Source organism: Squalius cephalus (genome assembly GCF_949319135.1).
Source record: "Squalius cephalus genome assembly, chromosome: 19".
NCBI classification, from domain to species: domain Eukaryota; kingdom Metazoa; phylum Chordata; class Actinopteri; order Cypriniformes; family Leuciscidae; genus Squalius; species Squalius cephalus.
The window spans coordinates 36,162,611-36,182,610 of NC_137140.1; the positions used below are offsets into that span (position 1 = coordinate 36,162,611).

Consider the following 20,000-nt stretch of genomic DNA (forward strand, 5'->3'; position numbering starts at 1 on the left):
CATGTATATATATATATATATATATATAATTATTCACACACACACATACATATATTTATATATATATATATATAATACTATATATACACTCACACATATATAAACGCAAACTTTTATGTTAGATGCGATTAATCGCTATTAATTGTTTTGACAGCACTAATAAATAGTATTTTCTTGTAAAACATACTCCAATAATCTTTGTTTTATTTACAACTTTAGAACTTTAATCTTTAAACTGTAAACCCCCAAATTATAACATTTAACCCCTAAAATATTTTTCAGGTTTAAAACAATTATGCACAGAGTTTTTGATGTACTGTTTTTTTATGAATATTTCACCCCAGAATATGTGAATTTATACTTAGCAATGGAAAAATAAAGCCTATTTTTAGGACCATACATGTTTTGTTTTTCATTTTGACTTTTTCTACGACAGTTAAGCTCAATTTCCCAGCTAACAAAAATATGTTCGTTTTGGTAATGTTCCCATTAAGTTATTTCTGAATGTTCTGTTTTTCAAATTATTTAAAATAGGGGGATTTTTTGTTTTGAGAATAATGAGAATGTTACTTTTGAATATTCAAACATAATGAGAATGTTACTTTTGAATATTCAAACATTATGAGAATGTTACTTTTGAACGTTCAAACATTATGAGAATGTTACTTTTGAATATTCAAACATTATGAGAATGTTACTTTTGAATATTCAAACATTATGAGAATGTTACTTTTGAACGTTCAAAGATTATGAGAATGTTACTTTTGAACGTTCAAACATTATGAGAATGTTACTTTTGAATATTCAAACATAATGAGAATGTTACTTTTGAATATTCAAACATTATGAGAATGTTACTTTTGAACGTTCAAACATTATGAGAATGTTACTTTTGAATATTCAAACATTATGAGAATGTTACTTTTGAATATTCAAACATTATGAGAATGTTACTTTTGAATATTCAAACATTATGAGAATGTTACTTTTGAACGTTCAAAGATTATGAGAATGTTACTTTTGAACGTTCTCGGAATGTTCTGAAAGAAAAATGTTACACGAACGTCCAACTGAAACATAAAAAAAAAAAATGCTCCATGAAAGATGCATAAATACTGTTTTGAGCACATTATTAAAGACCAGATAACACTGACTGAACATGATATTAGCGTTACTGGAAGAACATTTGTCCATGAGCTTAAGAGAACCTTTCCAGAACATTACTGTGTTTGCTGGTTGTGTAATGAAAGCTCTTTTCTGTGATTTGTGTTCTGATCAGGTGACACGGTGTTCATAGTTCTGCGTAAGCAGCGTCTGATCTTCCTGCACTGGTATCATCACATCACGGTCCTGCTGTACAGCTGGTACTCCTATAAAGATCACGTGGCCGGCGGCGGCTGGTTCATGACCATCAACTACACCGTCCATGCTTTCATGTACAGTTACTACACCGCCAGAGCGGCCGGCGTCCGCGTGCCGAAACCGTTCGCTATGCTAATCACGCTGATGCAGATGTTGCAGATGCTCGCGGGGCTCAGCGTTCTGGTGCTCGTCTTCAGCTGGAAACACCACGTTCACTGCGTGTCCACCATGCACAACATCATCTTCGGCTCCGCCATGTACCTCAGCTACCTTCTGCTCTTCTCTATCTTCTTCTATAACTCGTACCTCAAACGCCCAGCGGACGAGAAGAGAGAGAAACGAGAGTAACACCAGCCTCCTGTCCGCTTCTGAATGCTTGGGTGTTTGCTCTTTTAAATATGCAAATGAAGGAAACTTTAAAGCACTACAGTAGTTTGCATGCATCATAAATGTCCAGCTCAGAATTATATTTTGCATTGGGAAAATAAAGCCATTTTTATCACAAATTGCACTGTGACCTTTTTCAATGCAAAACCTGGTGTTGTTCTAAAAATAGGCTAGTGTTGGGGAAAGGTACTTTTAAAAATAATGCATTACAATATTGCGCAACTCCCTAAGAAAGTACCTAATTGAGTTACTTTTTATAGAAAGTAGTGCTGTGCAACGATTAATAAATGCATACATGCATGTGTGTGTATTTATATATACAAAATAATTATACACAGTACACACACATTATGTAAACACAAACTTTAATTTTAGATGCGATTAATCGTTGCACAGCACTAATGGAAATGAATGCATTACATTACTTTTGTGTACTTTTTCTATTTAAAAGTAATGTTACTTAAAAAGTAATCTGATTACATAACTCGCGTTACTTTCCCCAACACTGAAATAGGCTTCGATTTATTAATGCAAAATATCATTTAATGTTTTTCTAATGATTTTGGGTTGATTTGTGACTGTTGAAAGGTTATGTTTCATCAATGGAAGTTAATGAGCTAAAGGTGTTAATGTTTACAAAGCACTGATATTGTCACAGTGAAACAGAGACACGTTCTCCTCTGTCACTGTCCTTTATTAATCACAGAGTTGACATTTTTAAGAGAATATGCTTAAAAAGCAGTTTCTACAGTAAAATGAGCATCTTGCAGATAGTTCTGTAGTGTAATCTGCTGTGAAACGTGCTCTAGTATGTTATATTTCCTCACTTCAGAGTCTGTAGAGTACATGACATGTGACCGCTGAACAGGTCTGACTGGCCGAACACAGAGTTCTGTCGTGCTGAAGGAGTGTACGGCGGTAAACTGGTCTTTCTGCTCAGTCATACAGAAGTGTGTGTTGTTCTGGTGAATGTATATACACTTCTATCATCGCAGTGATCTGTGAATGCTGAACTCCTGAGGCTCCTCCAGAGGAACGTGTTTCGTGTAAATCCATCCGTCTGTGACGAGATTCATTGTCCTCCCAGAACGTTTGGCTCATGTTCCCTTTAAGTTATAAATCGTTATCATTACTCTAAGCGTTCAAAACATCCAGTTTTGTAAATGTTTTAAAAGCGTTTTCTCTTGGTTATGCAGATGTTGATGGAACATTCCATTGTATCATTTTTTAAACATTGGAACGTTACTTTTGAATTTGAATGTTCTCTGAACGTTCTGAAACAAGTTGTTACATTTAAAAAATGTCCAACTGAAACGTTTCAGAAAAAAAACATTCCATGAATTTGAACGTGGTTATTTGAAGAATGTTCATAACTTTGAGAGAACGTTTGCCGAAGTTCTGCTTGATTCATTATGTAGACCTTCTCAGACATTAGAAATATCAATTCAAACATCATTTCTCTCACCCTTTATCTTTATATGAACAATTAACCCTATGTATTATTAATAATAATAAAAAAATGTTATTGGGAAGTCCTAATGGTCTGTTTACTGAAGTTCTGAAGCACATTTGTTAATGAATAAACACCTAATGAACACACTTTCGGTCCTCTTGTCTTTCAGCATGGTCATTCTTTGAGTTTAGAGATGATAAATGTAAATGTCTATAAACAAAAGCGAGTCTAATCTATTGAATGCAGTCATTTGTGCTGTATATTTTAATTTTAAATGCTTCAACTTCAGCTTTCACATAGTTTTAGAAAAATGTTGCAAATGTTTAAATGTAACAATTTATTTCTTCATGGTTTTCATTTCCACACTTTATTATTTGGATGTAAGAGCTGTCATTGTAGAGCTAAAACACAGCAGACATACACTTACGCTGTAGATGTTTTAATGTTGTTGAAAGAGTCTCTTCTGCTCACCATGGCTGTGTTTATTTGATAAAAAATTACAGTAAAAATAGTGAAATATTATTGTAATGTAGATCATCTGTTTTCTATGTGAATATATAGTAAATTGTAATTTATTCCTGTGATCAAAGCTGAATTTTCAGCATCATTACTCTAGTCTTCAGTGTCACATGATCCTCCAGAATTCACTCTAATATGAGGATTTGATGCTCAAGAAACATTTATGATTATTTTTCTTTATTCCTGTAGCTCAAACAGTGGAGTGTTAGCGCTTGCAACGCCAAGGTCATGGGTTCGATTCCCAGGGAAAGCAAGAACTGGTAAGAATGTAAATGTGTATCTTGAAATGCAATGTAAGTTGCTTTGGATAAAAGCGTCTGCCTAATTCGTAAATGTAGCCTAAATATAAATATAAATGTAATGTAATGTCTGCCCCCTGCTGGACACGCGCTGAAGAACACCTGAAGAAAACAAGAAGTAGATTTATCCAGTGTTTCTCTCAGATGTGGATCCCGAGGATGTTTGATGAGTTGAAGATGAATGAGTTGAGATGATGATGAGGAGGAGGAGCATCACATGTGTTTCTCTCCTCAGTCACACACACACACACACACACACACACACAGCAGATAACAGGCCGCTGAGCTGAGGGGATATCTCTTCAGACCTTCGGCTGTTCTGGGATGTTTTGAGCTGAATGAAGATGAGTGGAGTTTGAGTTGATGAAATGATTGAGAGGAAGATGTCTCTGTGGTTCCTGCTTCCCCTCAGTCTGCCGGTGTTCACACTGCCCGGAATCTGGATCATGTGAGTCCGTATTAATATCCACCATAACATCGAGTTTATATTCATCTGCAAATCTTAATAACAACCACAGAAGATTGGATCATTTTAATCTAAGATCTACTTGTCTTTTGGACGACAGTGTTTATCATTCTCATTCTATTGTGTTGGTTAGAATTTATTCAATTTTAATTGTAAAAAAGTTGGTTTACTTTCAAGTCTGTTTGAAAAATAGTTTATTGAATATTGCAGTGTTATTTTAGTGTCATTGACATACTATTATAGTTTTTTGTTAATATTTTGAATTAGTTTCTGTTTTCATGTTAATATATGTTAATTATACGTAATTTTAGTTTTTGGTTTTAAACTAAATGAAAATTAGAAATGTTGCCTTTTATTTTATTTTTATTTTATTAATTTATACATTTTTATATGGTTTTAGTTTTAGTGAGCGATAATAACCCCAGTATACTGATACTCTTTTAAGAGTATATGTTAATTATATATTATTAAATATATTATAACATATTTTGAAGGACTGGTGTATTGGAGTTAGTGCATGTAATGATATGAGTGTGTTTATAAACTAATTAATGGGTAAAACTTTGCAGTTGTGTTTTAATTTAAATTAGTGAACTTTTATTAATTAACAAGGATGAGTGGAGTTAAATGTCTTTCAGAAACAATCTGTGAATGTGAACAATGCAAAACTTGTTTCAATGCAAATCTGCTTATAGTTATTAGGAATCAGTTTTGCCCAGTTGATCATAAAACTCTTTTCAGAGTCTTGACTCTTTTAACCTCTCTCTCTCTCTCTCTCTCTCTCTCTCTCTCTCTCTCTCTCCCTCTCACTCCCCCCCCCCCCCCCCCCCCCATCCACAGATATACGATGGCACTCTACAATCAGCACGTGTGTCCTGTGAATAACTGGTGAATATTGAATCTTCTCTCTGTCACAAACACAGAATGGAGTGATTGATTTATTCAGTCAATAGAAACTCCTCATCCATAAACGAGCAGATTAAATGGATCCTGTAGCGTTTGATTAGATCACATTGATTATTAGATTAAAGAGGCTGAGTCAATGAGGGTCTGTGACGGATAAATCTGCTGCTGTTTCGACAGTGATGTCACACGTGTGTGTGTGTGTGTGTGTGTGTGTGTGTGTGTGTGTCTCACCTGGCTGACCTTGATTGATCTTGAGATTGATTGAACCTGTTTAGAGTTAATGTTGAACTACACAGTTTACTATCTCAGGAGTTTAGATATCTCACATCCATTAGTGAGTAGGAATGTTCAAACCTTTGCGTTATTCGTTTTTATCAATTATTTTACAAAATATTGTGTGTGTGTGTGTGTGTGTGATGGGTAGGATTAGGGGTTGGGATAGTGTGTGTGTGTGTGTGTGTGTGTGTGTGTGTGTGTGTGTGTGTGTGTGTGTGTGTGTGTGTGTGTGTGTGTGTGTGTGTGTGTGTGTGTGTGTGTGTGTTTGTTTGTGTGTGTGTGATGGGTAGTTTTAGGGGTACGGTTAGTGTGTGTGTGTGTGATGGGTAGTTTTAGGGGTAGGGGTAGTGTGTGTGTGTGTGTGTGTGTGTGTGTGTGTGTGTGTGTGTGTGATGGGTAGGGTTAGTGTAAGGGGATATATGCAGTAATATAATAATATTGCAGATAATATGCAGTTTGTACAGAATAAAAATCATTACGTCTATGGAATTTCCCCATTTAGATAGCTAAGTAAACGTGTGTGTGTGTGTGTGTGTATGTGTGTGTGTGTTTGTAGGGTGTATAATTCAAGCTGTGAGACGTCTTTGGTTCTTCAGAGCGGATCTGATCTGTGCTGCACGCTGGATAATATCCCACTCATCAGGTACAACACCACGTTTAATTAGAAGATGAGCAAAAGGTAAATATTGACAGACATGTTATAAAATCCTCATTCTGTGTGTGTGTGTGTGTGTGTGTGTAGTAAATGTGGCGGTGTTCCTCCTGAGAGCTGCTGGTTCAGTCTGCTGTGCAGCGCTGCTTCATTCTTGGGTGAGAGATTCATTGATTCTGGGTTAGGGTTAGGGTTAGGGTTAGGGTTAGGGTTAGGTAGGTTACCCTAACCCTGACATAAAACCAGTGGAACATAATAAAGGGAAAATATGGGTAATTGTGAAACTAAGTATTAAAATAAAAAAAAAGTGACTAAATCAATGAGCGATTAAATCAGTTGAGTTTGTGCTTTTTTGAATACTTTTGAAACTAAACACTTAATACTAAATACTCTTTAAATTTCGAAGGGAAATCATATATTTTTACTCTTTACGATGTAATTTAGCTTCTAAGTACTAAATATGTTTCAGGAATCACTGATTGTTCTGTTGTGTGTTACAGTGACTGTGATTGGTCTGTTGTGTGTTACAGTGACTGTGATTGGTCTGTTGTGTGTTACAGTGACTGTGATTGGTCTGTTGTGTGTTACAGTGACTGTGATTGGTCTGTTGTGTTGCAGTGACTGTGATTGGTCTGTTGTGTGTTACAGTGACTGTGATTGGTCTGTTGTGTTGCAGTGACTGTGATTGGTCTGTTGTGTGTTGCAGTGACTGTGATTGGTCTGTTGTGCGTTACAGTGACTGTGATTGGTCTGTTGTGTGTTGCAGTGACTGTGATTGGTCTGTTGTGTGTTGCAGTGACTGTGATTGGTCTGTTGTGTTGCAGTGAATGTGATTGGTCTGTTGTGTTGCAGTGACTGTGATTGGTCCGTTGTGTTGCAGTGACTGTGATTGGTCTGTTGTGTTGCAGTGACTGTGATTGGTCTGTTGTGTTGCAGTGACTGTGATTGGTCCGTTGTGTTGCAGTGACTGTGATTGGTCTGTTGTGTGTTACAGTGACTGTGATTGGTCTGTTGTGTTGCAGTGACTGTGATTGGTCTGTTGTGTTGCAGTGACTGTGATTGGTCTGTTGTGTGTTGCAGTGACTGTGATTGGTCTGTTGTGTTGCAGTGACTGTGATTGGTCTGTTGTGTTGCAGTGACTGTGATTGGTCCGTTGTGTTGCAGTGACTGTGATTGGTCTGTTGTGTGTTGCAGTGATTGTGATTGGTCTGTTGTGTTGCAGCGACTGTGATTGGTCTGTTGTGTGTTACAGTGACTGTGATTGGTCTGTTGTGTGTTGCAGTGACTGTGATTGGTCCGTTGTGTTGCAGTGACTGTGATTGGTCCGTTGTGTGTTGCAGTGACTGTGATTGGTCCGTTGTGTGTTGCAGTGACTGTGATTGGTCTGTTGTGTGTTGCAGTGACTGTGATTGGTCTGTTGTGTTGCAGTGACTGTGATTGGTCCGTTGTGTGTTGCAGTGACTGTGATTGGTCCGTTGTGTGTTGCAGTGACTGTGATTGGTCTGTTTTGTGTTGCAGTGACTGTGATTGGTCTGTTGTGTTGCAGTGACTGTGATTGGTCTGTTGTGTGTTGCAGTGACTGTGATTTGTCTGTTGTGTTGCAGTGACTGTGATTGGTCTGTTGTGTTGCAGTGACTGTGATTGGTCCGTTGTGTTGCAGTGACTGTGATTGGTCTGTTGTGTGTTGCAGTGACTGTGATTGGTCTGTTGTGTTGCAGCGACTGTGATTGGTCTGTTGTGTGTTACAGTGACTGTGATTGGTCTGTTGTGTGTTGCAGTGACTGTGATTGGTCCGTTGTGTTGCAGTGACTGTGATTGGTCCGTTGAGTGTTGCAGTGACTGTGATTGGTCCGTTGTGTGTTGCAGTGACTGTGATTGGTCTGTTGTGTGTTGCAGTGACTGTGATTGGTCCGTTGTGTTGCAGTGACTGTGATTGGTCCGTTGTGTGTTGCAGTGACTGTGATTGGTCTGTTGTGTGTTACAGTGACTGTGATTGGTCTGTTGTGTGTTGCAGTGACTGTGATTGGTCTGTTGTGTTGCAGTGACTGTGATTGGTCTGTTGTGTTGCAGTGACTGTGATTGGTCTGTTGTGTTGCAGTGACTGTGATTGGTCCGTTGTGTTGCAGTGACTGTGATTGGTCCGTTGTGTGTTACAGTGACTGTGATTGGTCTGTTGTGTTGCAGTGACTGTGATTGGTCTGTTGTGTTGCAGTGACTGTGATTGGTCTGTTGTGTGTTGCAGTGACTGTGATTTGTCTGTTGTGTTGCAGTGACTGTGATTGGTCTGTTGTGTTACAGTGACTGTGATTGGTCTGTTGTGTGTTGCAGTGACTGTGATTGGTCTGTTGTGTGTTGCAGTGACTGTGATTGGTCTGTTGTGTTGCAGCGACTGTGATTGGTCTGTTGTGTGTTACAGTGACTGTGATTGGTCTGTTGTGTGTTGCAGTGACTGTGATTGGTCCGTTGTGTTGCAGTGACTGTGATTGGTCCGTTGAGTGTTGCAGTGACTGTGATTGGTCCGTTGTGTGTTGCAGTGACTGTGATTGGTCTGTTGTGTGTTGCAGTGACTGTGATTGGTCCGTTGTGTTGCAGTGACTGTGATTGGTCCGTTGTGTGTTGCAGTGACTGTGATTGGTCTGTTGTGTGTTACAGTGACTGTGATTGGTCTGTTGTGTGTTGCAGTGACTGTGATTGGTCTGTTGTGTTGCAGTGACTGTGATTGGTCTGTTGTGTTGCAGTGACTGTGATTGGTCTGTTGTGTTGCAGTGACTGTGATTGGTCCGTTGTGTTGCAGTGACTGTGATTGGTCCGTTGTGTGTTACAGTGACTGTGATTGGTCTGTTGTGTTGCAGTGACTGTGATTGGTCTGTTGTGTTGCAGTGACTGTGATTGGTCTGTTGTGTTGCAGTGACTGTGATTGGTCTGTTGTGTGTTACAGTGACTGTGATTGGTCTGTTGTGTTGCAGTGACTGTGATTGGTCTGTTGTGTTGCAGTGACTGTGATTGGTCCGTTGTGTTGCAGTGACTGTGATTGGTCTGTTGTGCGTTGCAGTGACTGTGATTGGTCTGTTGTGTTGCAGTGACTGTGATTGGTCTGTTGTGTTACAGTGACTGTGATTGGTCTGTTGTGTTGCAGTGACTGTGATTGGTCTGTTGTGTTGCAGTGACTGTGATTGGTCCGTTGTGTTGCAGTGACTGTGATTGGTCTGTTGTGTTGCAGTGACTGTGATTGGTCTGTTGTGTGTTACAGTGACTGTGATTGGTCTGTTGTGTTGCAGTGACTGTGATTGGTCTGTTGTGTTGCAGTGACTGTGATTGGTCTGTTGTGTGTTACAGTGACTGTGATTGGTCTGTTGTGTTGCAGTGACTGTGATTGGTCTGTTGTGTTGCAGTGACTGTGATTGGTCTGTTGTGTGTTACAGTGACTGTGATTGGTCCGTTGTGTGTTACAGTGACTGTGATTGGTCCGTTGTGTGTTACAGTGACTGTGATTGGTCTGTTGTGTTGCAGTGACTGTGATTGACTGTGATTGGTCCGTTGTGTGTTACAGTGACTGTGATTGGTCCGTTGTGTGTTACAGTGACTGTGATTGGTCCGTTGTGTGTTACAGTGACTGTGATTGGTCTGTTGTGTTGCAGTGACTGTGATTGGTCTGTTGTGTGTTACAGTGACTGTGATTGGTCTGTTGTGTTGCAGTGACTGTGATTGGTCTGTTGTGTGTTACAGTGACTGTGATTGGTCTGTTGTGTTGCAGTGACTGTGATTGGTCTGTTGTGTTGCAGTGACTGTGATTGGTCTGTTGTGTGTTACAGTGACTGTGATTGGTCTGTTGTGTGTTACAGTGACTGTGATTGGTCTGTTGTGTGTTACAGTGACTGTGATTGGTCTGTTGTGTTGCAGTGACTGTGATTGGTCTGTTGTGTTGCAGTGACTGTGATTGGTCTGTTGTGTGTTACAGTGACTGTGATTGGTCTGTTGTGTGTTACAGTGACTGTGATTGGTCTGTTGTGTGTTACAGTGACTGTGATTGGTCTGTTGTGTGTTACAGTGACTGTGATTGGTCTGTTGTGTTGCAGTGACTGTGATTGGTCTGTTGTGTTGCAGTGACTGTGATTGGTCTGTTGTGTGTTACAGTGACTGTGATTGGTCCGTTGTGTGTTACAGTGACTGTGATTGGTCCGTTGTGTGTTACAGTGACTGTGATTGGTCTGTTGTGTTGCAGTGACTGTGATTGACTGTGATTGGTCCGTTGTGTGTTACAGTGACTGTGATTGGTCCGTTGTGTGTTACAGTGACTGTGATTGGTCCGTTGTGTGTTACAGTGACTGTGATTGGTCTGTTGTGTTGCAGTGACTGTGATTGGTCTGTTGTGTGTTACAGTGACTGTGATTGGTCTGTTGTGTTGCAGTGACTGTGATTGGTCTGTTGTGTGTTACAGTGACTGTGATTGGTCTGTTGTGTGTTACAGTGACTGTGATTGGTCTGTTGTGTGTTACAGTGACTGTGATTGGTCCGTTGTGTGTTACAGTGACTGTGATTGGTCCGTTGTGTGTTACAGTGACTGTGATTGGTCTGTTGTGTGTTACAGTGACTGTGATTGGTCTGTTGTGTGTTACAGTGACTGTGATTGGTCCGTTGTGTTGCAGTGACTGTGATTGGTCTGTTGTGTTGCAGTGACTGTGATTGGTCTGTTGTGTGTTACAGTGACTGTGATTGGTCTGTTGTGTTGCAGTGACTGTGATTGGTCTGTTGTGTTGCAGTGACTGTGATTGGTCTGTTGTGTGTTACAGTGACTGTGATTGGTCTGTTGTGTTGCAGTGACTGTGATTGGTCTGTTGTGTTGCAGTGACTGTGATTGGTCTGTTGTGTGTTACAGTGACTGTGATTGGTCCGTTGTGTGTTACAGTGACTGTGATTGGTCCGTTGTGTGTTACAGTGACTGTGATTGGTCTGTTGTGTTGCAGTGACTGTGATTGACTGTGATTGGTCCGTTGTGTGTTACAGTGACTGTGATTGGTCCGTTGTGTGTTACAGTGACTGTGATTGGTCCGTTGTGTGTTACAGTGACTGTGATTGGTCTGTTGTGTTGCAGTGACTGTGATTGGTCTGTTGTGTGTTACAGTGACTGTGATTGGTCTGTTGTGTTGCAGTGACTGTGATTGGTCTGTTGTGTGTTACAGTGACTGTGATTGGTCTGTTGTGTTGCAGTGACTGTGATTGGTCTGTTGTGTGTTACAGTGACTGTGATTGGTCTGTTGTGTTGCAGTGACTGTGATTGGTCTGTTGTGTTGCAGTGACTGTGATTGGTCTGTTGTGTGTTACAGTGACTGTGATTGGTCTGTTGTGTGTTACAGTGACTGTGATTGGTCTGTTGTGTGTTACAGTGACTGTGATTGGTCTGTTGTGTGTTACAGTGACTGTGATTGGTCTGTTGTGTTGCAGTGACTGTGATTGGTCTGTTGTGTTGCAGTGACTGTGATTGGTCTGTTGTGTGTTACAGTGACTGTGATTGGTCCGTTGTGTGTTACAGTGACTGTGATTGGTCCGTTGTGTGTTACAGTGACTGTGATTGGTCTGTTGTGTTGCAGTGACTGTGATTGACTGTGATTGGTCCGTTGTGTGTTACAGTGACTGTGATTGGTCCGTTGTGTGTTACAGTGACTGTGATTGGTCCGTTGTGTGTTACAGTGACTGTGATTGGTCTGTTGTGTTGCAGTGACTGTGATTGGTCTGTTGTGTGTTACAGTGACTGTGATTGGTCTGTTGTGTTGCAGTGACTGTGATTGGTCTGTTGTGTGTTACAGTGACTGTGATTGGTCTGTTGTGTGTTACAGTGACTGTGATTGGTCTGTTGTGTGTTACAGTGACTGTGATTGGTCCGTTGTGTGTTACAGTGACTGTGATTGGTCCGTTGTGTGTTACAGTGACTGTGATTGGTCTGTTGTGTGTTACAGTGACTGTGATTGGTCTGTTGTGTGTTACAGTGACTGTGATTGGTCCGTTGTGTTGCAGTGACTGTGATTGGTCTGTTGTGTGTTACAGTGACTGTGATTGGTCCGTTGTGTGTTACAGTGACTGTGATTGGTCTGTTGTGTGTTGCAGTGACTGTGGTTGGTCTGTTGTGTGTTACAGTGACTGTGATTGGTCCGTTGTGTGTTACAGTGACTGTGATTGGTCCGTTGTGTGTTACAGTGACTGTGATTGGTCTGTTGTGTGTTACAGTGACTGTGATTGGTCTGTTGTGCGTTACAGTGACTGTGATTGGTCTGTTGTGTGTTGCAGTGACTGTGGTTGGTCTGTTGTGTGTTACAGTGACTGTGATTAGTCTGTTGTGCGTTACAGTGACTGTGATTGGTCTGTTGTGTTGCAGTGACTGTGATTGGTCTGTTGTGCGTTGCAGTGACTGTGATTGGTCTGTTGTGCGTTACAGTGACTGTGATTGGTCTGTTGTGCGTTACAGTGACTGTGATTGGTCTGTTGTGTGTTACAGTGACTGTGATTGGTCTGTTGTGTGTTACAGTGACTGTGATTGGTCTGTTGTGCGTTACAGTGACTGTGATTGGTCTGTTGTGTTGCAGTGACTGTGATTGGTCTGTTGTGTGTTGCAGTGACTGTGATTGGTCTGTTGTGCGTTACAGTGACTGTGATTGGTCTGTTGTGCGTTACAGTGACTGTGATTGGTCTGTTGTGCGTTACAGTGACTGTGATTGGTCCGTTGTGTTGCAGTGACTGTGATTGGTCCGTTGTGTTACAGTGACTGTGATTGGTCTGTTGTGTTGCAGTGACTGTGATTGGTCTGTTGCGTGTTGCAGTGACTGTGATTGGTCTGTTGTGTTGCAGTGACTGTGATTGGTCTGTTGTGTGTTGCAGTGACTGTGATTGGTCTGTTGTGTTGCAGTGACTGTGATTGGTCTGTTGTGTGTTGCAGTGACTGTGATTGGTCTGTTGTGTTGCAGTGACTGTGATTGGTCTGTTGTGTGTTGCAGTGACTGTGATTGGTCTGTTGTGTGTTGCAGTGACTGTGATTGGTCTGTTGTGTTGCAGTGACTGTGATTGGTCTGTTGTGCGTTACAGTGACTGTGATTGGTCTGTTGTGCGTTACAGTGACTGTGATTGGTCTGTTGTGTTGCAGTGACTGTGATTGGTCTGTTGTGTGTTGCAGTGACTGTGTGTGGTTGGTCTGTTGTGTGTTACAGTGACTGTGTGTGGTTGGTCTGTTGTGTTGCAGTGACTGTGTGTGGTTGGTCTGTTGTGTGTTACAGTGACTGTGATTGGTCTGTTGTGCGTTACAGTGACTGTGTTTAGTCTGTTGTGCGTTACAGTGACTGTGATTGGTCTGTTGTGTTGCAGTGACTGTGATTGGTCTGTTGTGCGTTACAGTGACTGTGATTGGTCTGTTGTGTTGCAGTGACTGTGATTGGTCTGTTGTGTGTTGCAGTGACTGTGATTGGTCTGTTGCGTTACGCTCAACTGATCCATAAGGAGAGCAATAACGTGTTGAACATCGAGGGTCTGTTTGCCGGATGGCTCTGTGCCGCAGGACTCGTGATTGTTGGAAACTTTCAAGTAAGAAAACAGTAATTTTTCTTCAAAATGATTCATTAAAGAGCATCACAATTCACGTATCAATTCATGTCTGAATTTATCCATGAGCACCATGTTGGTTATTTGTTATTTTACTCACTACTTTGATACATTTGCAAGAGTCTAACATTTTGAAGCATATTTTAATGGATTATGAAGGTTTCAACTTTCTTTTAGATTGAATCATACTAGCAGTCATGACATACTTACTAGTTTTATCAAAGATAAATCTTTTGTACATTTTTTTTGTTTTGTTTATTTTGTGATTTGTATATTTTGGGACCTTTTTAACATGTTTCTCGCCATAAATATAGCCATGGTAACATGACATTAAACTATAAACAAATAAACAACCATAGATGCATTTAAAGTAATTAGCAATGACTACAAACTAAGCCTTAGCAAACCTTAAAAAACCTTAACATCACCATTACATGTGAGAAATCCCCAGAAAAGAGAATCTAAGCTAACCCTACTAAATAAAGGAGTAGCAATATATGAAATAATTAAATAAAATAATTATAAATGTTTAAAATTCCAGAAGTTCAATTATAAATCATTTAAATTATATATTATTATTTGTTATTTTTTGGGGTTGGCAAAATTGATACTGATAATAAAAAATTAATGAGTTTACATAACAATTTTCACAGAAAATGCTAGTAAATTTCACAAATAAACAGCAAGTTACACATTGACTTAAACGTGAAACTTTTAAGTGGAAAGACTGAAATAGTACTTTTTTTAACTTTTAAAAATATTTTTTTATATTATACATATCCAGGTTTTAAATAAAAATTACAGTAATTTTTTTTAGCTAATTTACAAATAGTTTATCCCTACAGGGTAGAAAAAATTGTCTTTAGTCAAAGGCTCAACAAACAGTGCAAAAACAGCACAACAACAAACAGAAATGTTGCATAAGAGCCACACATCTCTAATAAATACCTATAGAATTCATCTTAAAGTCCCATTTAAAATGCAAATGGAGGTTGTCATAAAAAAGCATGTTTTTCTTGTTGTAACTGGTTTGCAGAGTCCGTGCTGTGACTGACGCTGGCTGTTTTCTGCAGGTGGATCATGCTAAAGTTCTTCACTATGTGGGCGCGGGTCTGGCCTTCCCTGCGAGTCTGCTGTTCGTGTGTGTGCAAACGCTGCTGTCGTACCGCGCGGCCGAAACGCGGAGAGACTTCCAGACGGCTCATCTGAGGCTCACACTCACCTCACTGGCCTTCACCACCCTCATACTCAATATCCTTCACTGCCAGGGAGAACACAGTGCTCTTAAAACTGTTAAAAAAATGATCATGATTTTAACGGTATTTTACTGTAAAAATGCTACGGTGAAAAACTTGGTTAACAACGGTAAATTGGTGAACAAAGTTTACATACTATATGTAGTATAACAATACGTTTAATGTAATTTTACAGTAAAATACCATTAAATTTACAGTTTTTGGGAGTGAAAAAGAACAAGTCATTGTATAATTTACAGTGAAAAACCGTCCCACAATTCCCTGCGTGACACTTCCTAAATTGTTGCTACCGTATTTTTTACAGTAAATTTAAGTTAAGTCTGTAAAACCTAAATTGTTGCTACCGTATTTTTTACAGTAAAGTTTTGGTAATGACAGCTGCTGTTTTTTTTACTGTAAATTTAAGTTAAGTCTGTAAAACCTAAAATGTTGCTATCGTATTTTTTACAGTAAAGTTCTGGCAACGACAGATGCCGTTTTTTTACTGAAAATTTAAGTTAAAGCCACACTAAGTAGAAATTGTGTTTTTGTCAAACAGCGACCCCTAGAGTCGCTGTGGAATACTTGCACTGTCGTAAATATATTATAGTATAACGTTTGTACATGATTGCAGCTAAATCACTAGTAAATAGTCTATAGTCTAGGCCTACTGTATAATTTAATTTGTGTTGTTTTTATTGGAATGTAAACATTACAAAATGCCAGATAACATCAATAAAGTTAAATGTACGTCGCATTATTTCATAACATTGGCCGTTATGATGTCATTAGACATGATTATTGCAATTTATCATAATAGTTTGCAAATTGTGCTCGTTTACACTATTAACAACCTCTACGTTAGGCTTATTTATGTCCTGATTATGTGAGATATTGAAAACTGTTCTCATGATAATCGCAGGAATCAACGTCAACAGCGTCGTCTGATATCCCTCGGGACTACGTGATAAATACACACAACACCTGAGTTCAGCTGGCAAACTAATTCGTGAGGCATAGCTATCTGATTTATCAAAACGATTCCATTTACACCTGGTCACATAAATGTATTTTTGCGAAACGGATTTAAATCCGATCTTCAATTCTAAGTTAAGTCTGTAAAACCTAAATGGTTGCTACCGTATTTTTTACGGTAAAGCTCTGGCAACGACAGCTGCCGTTTTTTTGCTGTCAATTTAAGTTAAGTCTATAAAACCTAAATTATTGCTACTGTATTTTTTACGGTAAAGTTCTGGCAACGACAGCTGCCGTTTTTTTACTGTAAATTTAAGTTAAGTCTTGAAAACTTAAATTATTGCTACCGTATTTTTTACAGTAAAGTTCTGGCAACGACAGCTGCTGTTTTTTTACTGTAAATTTAAGTTAAGTTTGTAAAACCTAAATTGTTGCTACCGTATTTTTTACAGTAAAGTTTTGGCAACGACAGCTGCATTTTTTTTACTGTAAATTTAAGTTAAGTTTGTAAAACCTAAATTATTGCTACCGTATTTTTTACAGTAAAGTTCTGGCAACGACAGCTGCTGTTTTTTTACTGTAAATTTAAGTTAAGTTTGTAAAACCTAAATTGTTGCTACGTATTTTTTACGGTAAAGTTCTGGCAACCACAGCTGCTGTTTTTTTACTGTAAATTTAACAGATTTTTTTTTCAGTGTATGACCAGATGTTTATCCAGCTGTTCCTTAACGTTGTGTCCTGCAGGTGGCGTGTTTTTCATCCAGGAGAGTTTTGTTCTTCAGCATGCGGCTGCTATATCGGAGTGGACGTTTGCCATCATCGTTCTGCTGTTTTACAGCTCGTTCTCGCACGAGTTCAGCTCCATCTCTTCAGAAACACTCGTGGCTCTGATGACGAGACGGAAACTAGAGAAAGTCTGACGTGTGAACATCAGCATTTGAGCTGTGATTATATAGAGAGAGAAGATGAGTATTAATGTGCAACCTGGTGGAATAATCTTTATATTACACTCTTATTAATAAAGACTACTTGCATCGAAGCTTTAATCTTTCCATTGCACTAATGTGAAAATGTTCTGAGTGTTTTATGGTGAACTCAAGTTCAAGTGCCTAATAGCAAAGTGTCTTAATGTTCAGTTAACAATAAATTGCTAAAAAAAAAAACTTGTTTGATTTTCAATTGGACTCGTATTAAGTTTCACATATTCTGCATTATGTGGAAGGTCATCAAAAGTATGTGTGCAGGAATGTTCACCGGTTTGTTTGTATTGGCAAAATATTTACCACTTTTCTTTGGTAAGAAAGTTCTGTGATATTTATTTAACTGGTTTATCTTCGTGTCCTCACAGTGAGTACAGCAAATATATGATTTTATAGATCAGTTATAGTTCTGTATTTTAGGAAAGACGTTTAGCTGAATTATTACTGTTCATTAAGTTTATTGGGTACAAACATGCACAAACAATTTGTGAAATATTGTTTAATAACGTATGGAAGTCTGTTATTTATCTCACAATTCTGAGTTTTTTCCTTGCAATTTCAGATTTATATCCCACTTTTTTTCATGAACTGTGCTTCCATAATAAAGCGATTGTAGTTAGTGGAATGTTAAAATGATTACATGATTGCAAGACGGAATTAGACGCATTAATGAATATGTATATCTGCAATAAAACTCAACAGATGATTTTACTAAACTAACACAATACAACAAGACGAAGTTGTCTGCTAATATGACATTAAATTTACCGTAGTAAAAGTAAAAACATTAAAAAGTAACATAGTATAACCTATTGAGTTAATATACATATAAAACACAAACCAACACATTCTCACCTGTGAGAGGTTATCCCATTTCTTCAGGAATTTAAAGTTTTAAAGCTTTTAATGTTGTTTATGTGTCTATGTGGTGTTTTTAATACACTTTAAGACAAAGCATGTGTAAATTCATAAGTCGACACCATTGCTGAGTATTTCCTCCTTAAAACTGCAGTGAACCAAAGACAGTCTCAAAAGCACGCTTTGAAATCGCTGGTGTTTCTGACGTCACAAACTACCTCATAACTAATCAGATCAACGTGTGATCGTCAACCAGTGGATCTCTGAGCTGAGTGAGTGGAGGCGGGGCTCATTTGCATATTCATAGAACCGCGTATACTAAACTATTTTAAAGCATGATGCATTTTTTTTCCAGGGAAAAACGTTTAAATATGTCATAGATGAGTTTTGAGGGATAAAAGTATTGACTACAGGGGGACTTTAAATTTAGGACGTTTCACTTTACAACCAGAATCTGCTTGTTGTTGTTCTTACTGTGAGTGACGACACGCTGACCGTTCCAAGATGGCGGGCGCGCCGACGTGCCTTGAGCGGTTGAATGTAGTTTCTACATACACATATCTATGGTTTCACTTTCTGTGCCGTTACCATGGAGATTGTAAATACAACCCGCGTAATACAAACACCATCATCTCTTCGCTTTAATATTATCGCTAAGACGTCACTTCACGGCGGGTTGGATTAATAAGCACAGGTGTTAGCCGTGTAATAGTTTGATTGTGTGGTTGTGTGTATGAGATGGACTCTCAGTATGTGAGCGGGACTCTGGGACGCTGTCTCTCCGAAGCTCTCGCCGAAATAATCGAGCTCCGACCGCTGGATCCCATCGAGTTCCTGGCGCTCTGGATCCGCAAATACAAACACAACCAGGAGCTCGAGCTGCAGGTCAAACACACACACACACACACACACACACACACACACACACACAGTCTCTATCTGTGTTGAGATGATAGTCTTCTGACATAACTATCAACTAACTACTAATATGCTTACTGTATGTTTTCGTAATGTCGTTTACTGGTGGGGTTTATGGATGTTGTGATTTGTTGGGAGTTTTTGAATGTAAATGTCCCCAATCATTTATAAGGATCATAACCCATCCTGTGTGTTCTCAGAGAGCCGCTCATCAGAGAGAGTTGGAGGAGGAGAAGCGGCGAGTCCATGAGGAGAATCTCCATCAGAGAGAGCTGGAGGAGGAGGAGAACCGGATCAGAGCCGCACAGGTGGGGGGGGGGAGAGGGAGAGAGTGAAAGAGGGGGGGGAGAGGGAGAGAGAGAGAGATGGGGGGAGGGAGAGGGAGAGGGAGAGGGAGAGGGAGAGGGGGGGGGGGGAGTGTGTGAGAGAGAGAGAGAGAGGGAGAGAGAGAGAGAGGGTTAGGGTTCATATGAATCATATGAATGTTCTGTTGTGTTTTGACAGCATGTTCCTGAATCAGCAGACGAGAGCAAACCAGATCTGTGTGAAGACGAGGTGTGTTAACACCAACACACATACATACACACACACACACATTTGCTTTGCCGTGCTACATTCACGCTGGTATCAGTAAACGTTCATATAGTTTAATCTCTCCAGAATGCATCTTTAAGTGTGTTTTCCTGCAGAGAGAGAGTGCAGCCGATCCGCCAGAGAAAGCGAGCGAGCCGAAGGATCAGCTGACCTCTGCTCTCCCTCATCAGGAGGACCAAACCTCCGAGATCCTGAACACTGAGGAGGATCTTCATCCAGAGGATCTCAGGGACTCTCAGGTGAGCGACACACACACACACACACACACACACTCACAGTTTACACTCACTCCAGATCTCTGAGAATCTGCTCATCTTCAGAGCGCAGGGAATGAAGCCGATGCTCCCGAGGGGAACCAGCCCGGATCAGAGGAAGCAGAGGGAGATTCGGATGAGAGGCGGATGGAGAAAGTGAGCATATCGCATCGCTTCATTTATTCAGACATCAGGACACACACACGAGCAGCAAAACTCATCATACACACACTCTAGAGTCGACGACATGTAGAAGAGCAATACTACAGTCCTGCTATTCCA

General features: G+C 39.7%; 3 protein-coding genes across 3 annotated transcripts in view; all 3 read left to right on the plus strand.

Moving 5' to 3' along the window:
- The window catches only part of LOC307146622 (very long chain fatty acid elongase 6), a 9,517-nt gene extending 6,168 nt beyond the window's left edge, over positions 1-3,349 (plus strand). The window contains exon 4 of the mRNA XM_079850807.1: positions 1,280-3,349. Coding sequence (XP_079706933.1) covers positions 1,280-1,710 — 431 coding nt within the window. The 3' untranslated portion in view covers positions 1,711-3,349. The remainder of the gene's footprint in view (positions 1-1,279) is intronic.
- Positions 3,350-4,403: 1,054 nt separating this feature from the next.
- Positions 4,404-17,118, plus strand: LOC307146708 (transmembrane protein 150A; the record flags this gene model as incomplete). The annotated part of the gene is made up of 7 exons (XM_079850918.1): positions 4,404-4,468; positions 5,327-5,374; positions 6,225-6,311; positions 6,411-6,478; positions 13,759-13,886; positions 14,978-15,182; positions 16,859-17,118. 7 exons carry the CDS (start codon positions 4,404-4,406, stop codon positions 17,032-17,034), a joined length of 777 nt encoding a protein of 258 aa, XP_079707044.1. The 3' UTR covers positions 17,035-17,118.
- Positions 17,119-18,460: 1,342 nt separating this feature from the next.
- Positions 18,461-20,000, plus strand: part of dydc2 (DPY30 domain containing 2) — a 2,700-nt gene continuing 1,160 nt past the window's right edge. Inside the window, exons 1-5 of the mRNA XM_079850805.1 lie at positions 18,461-18,837; positions 19,071-19,178; positions 19,375-19,425; positions 19,560-19,703; positions 19,785-19,874. Of these exons, the coding sequence (XP_079706931.1) occupies positions 18,691-18,837; positions 19,071-19,178; positions 19,375-19,425; positions 19,560-19,703; positions 19,785-19,874 (540 nt within the window). The 5' untranslated portion in view covers positions 18,461-18,690. The remainder of the gene's footprint in view (positions 18,838-19,070; positions 19,179-19,374; positions 19,426-19,559; positions 19,704-19,784; positions 19,875-20,000) is intronic.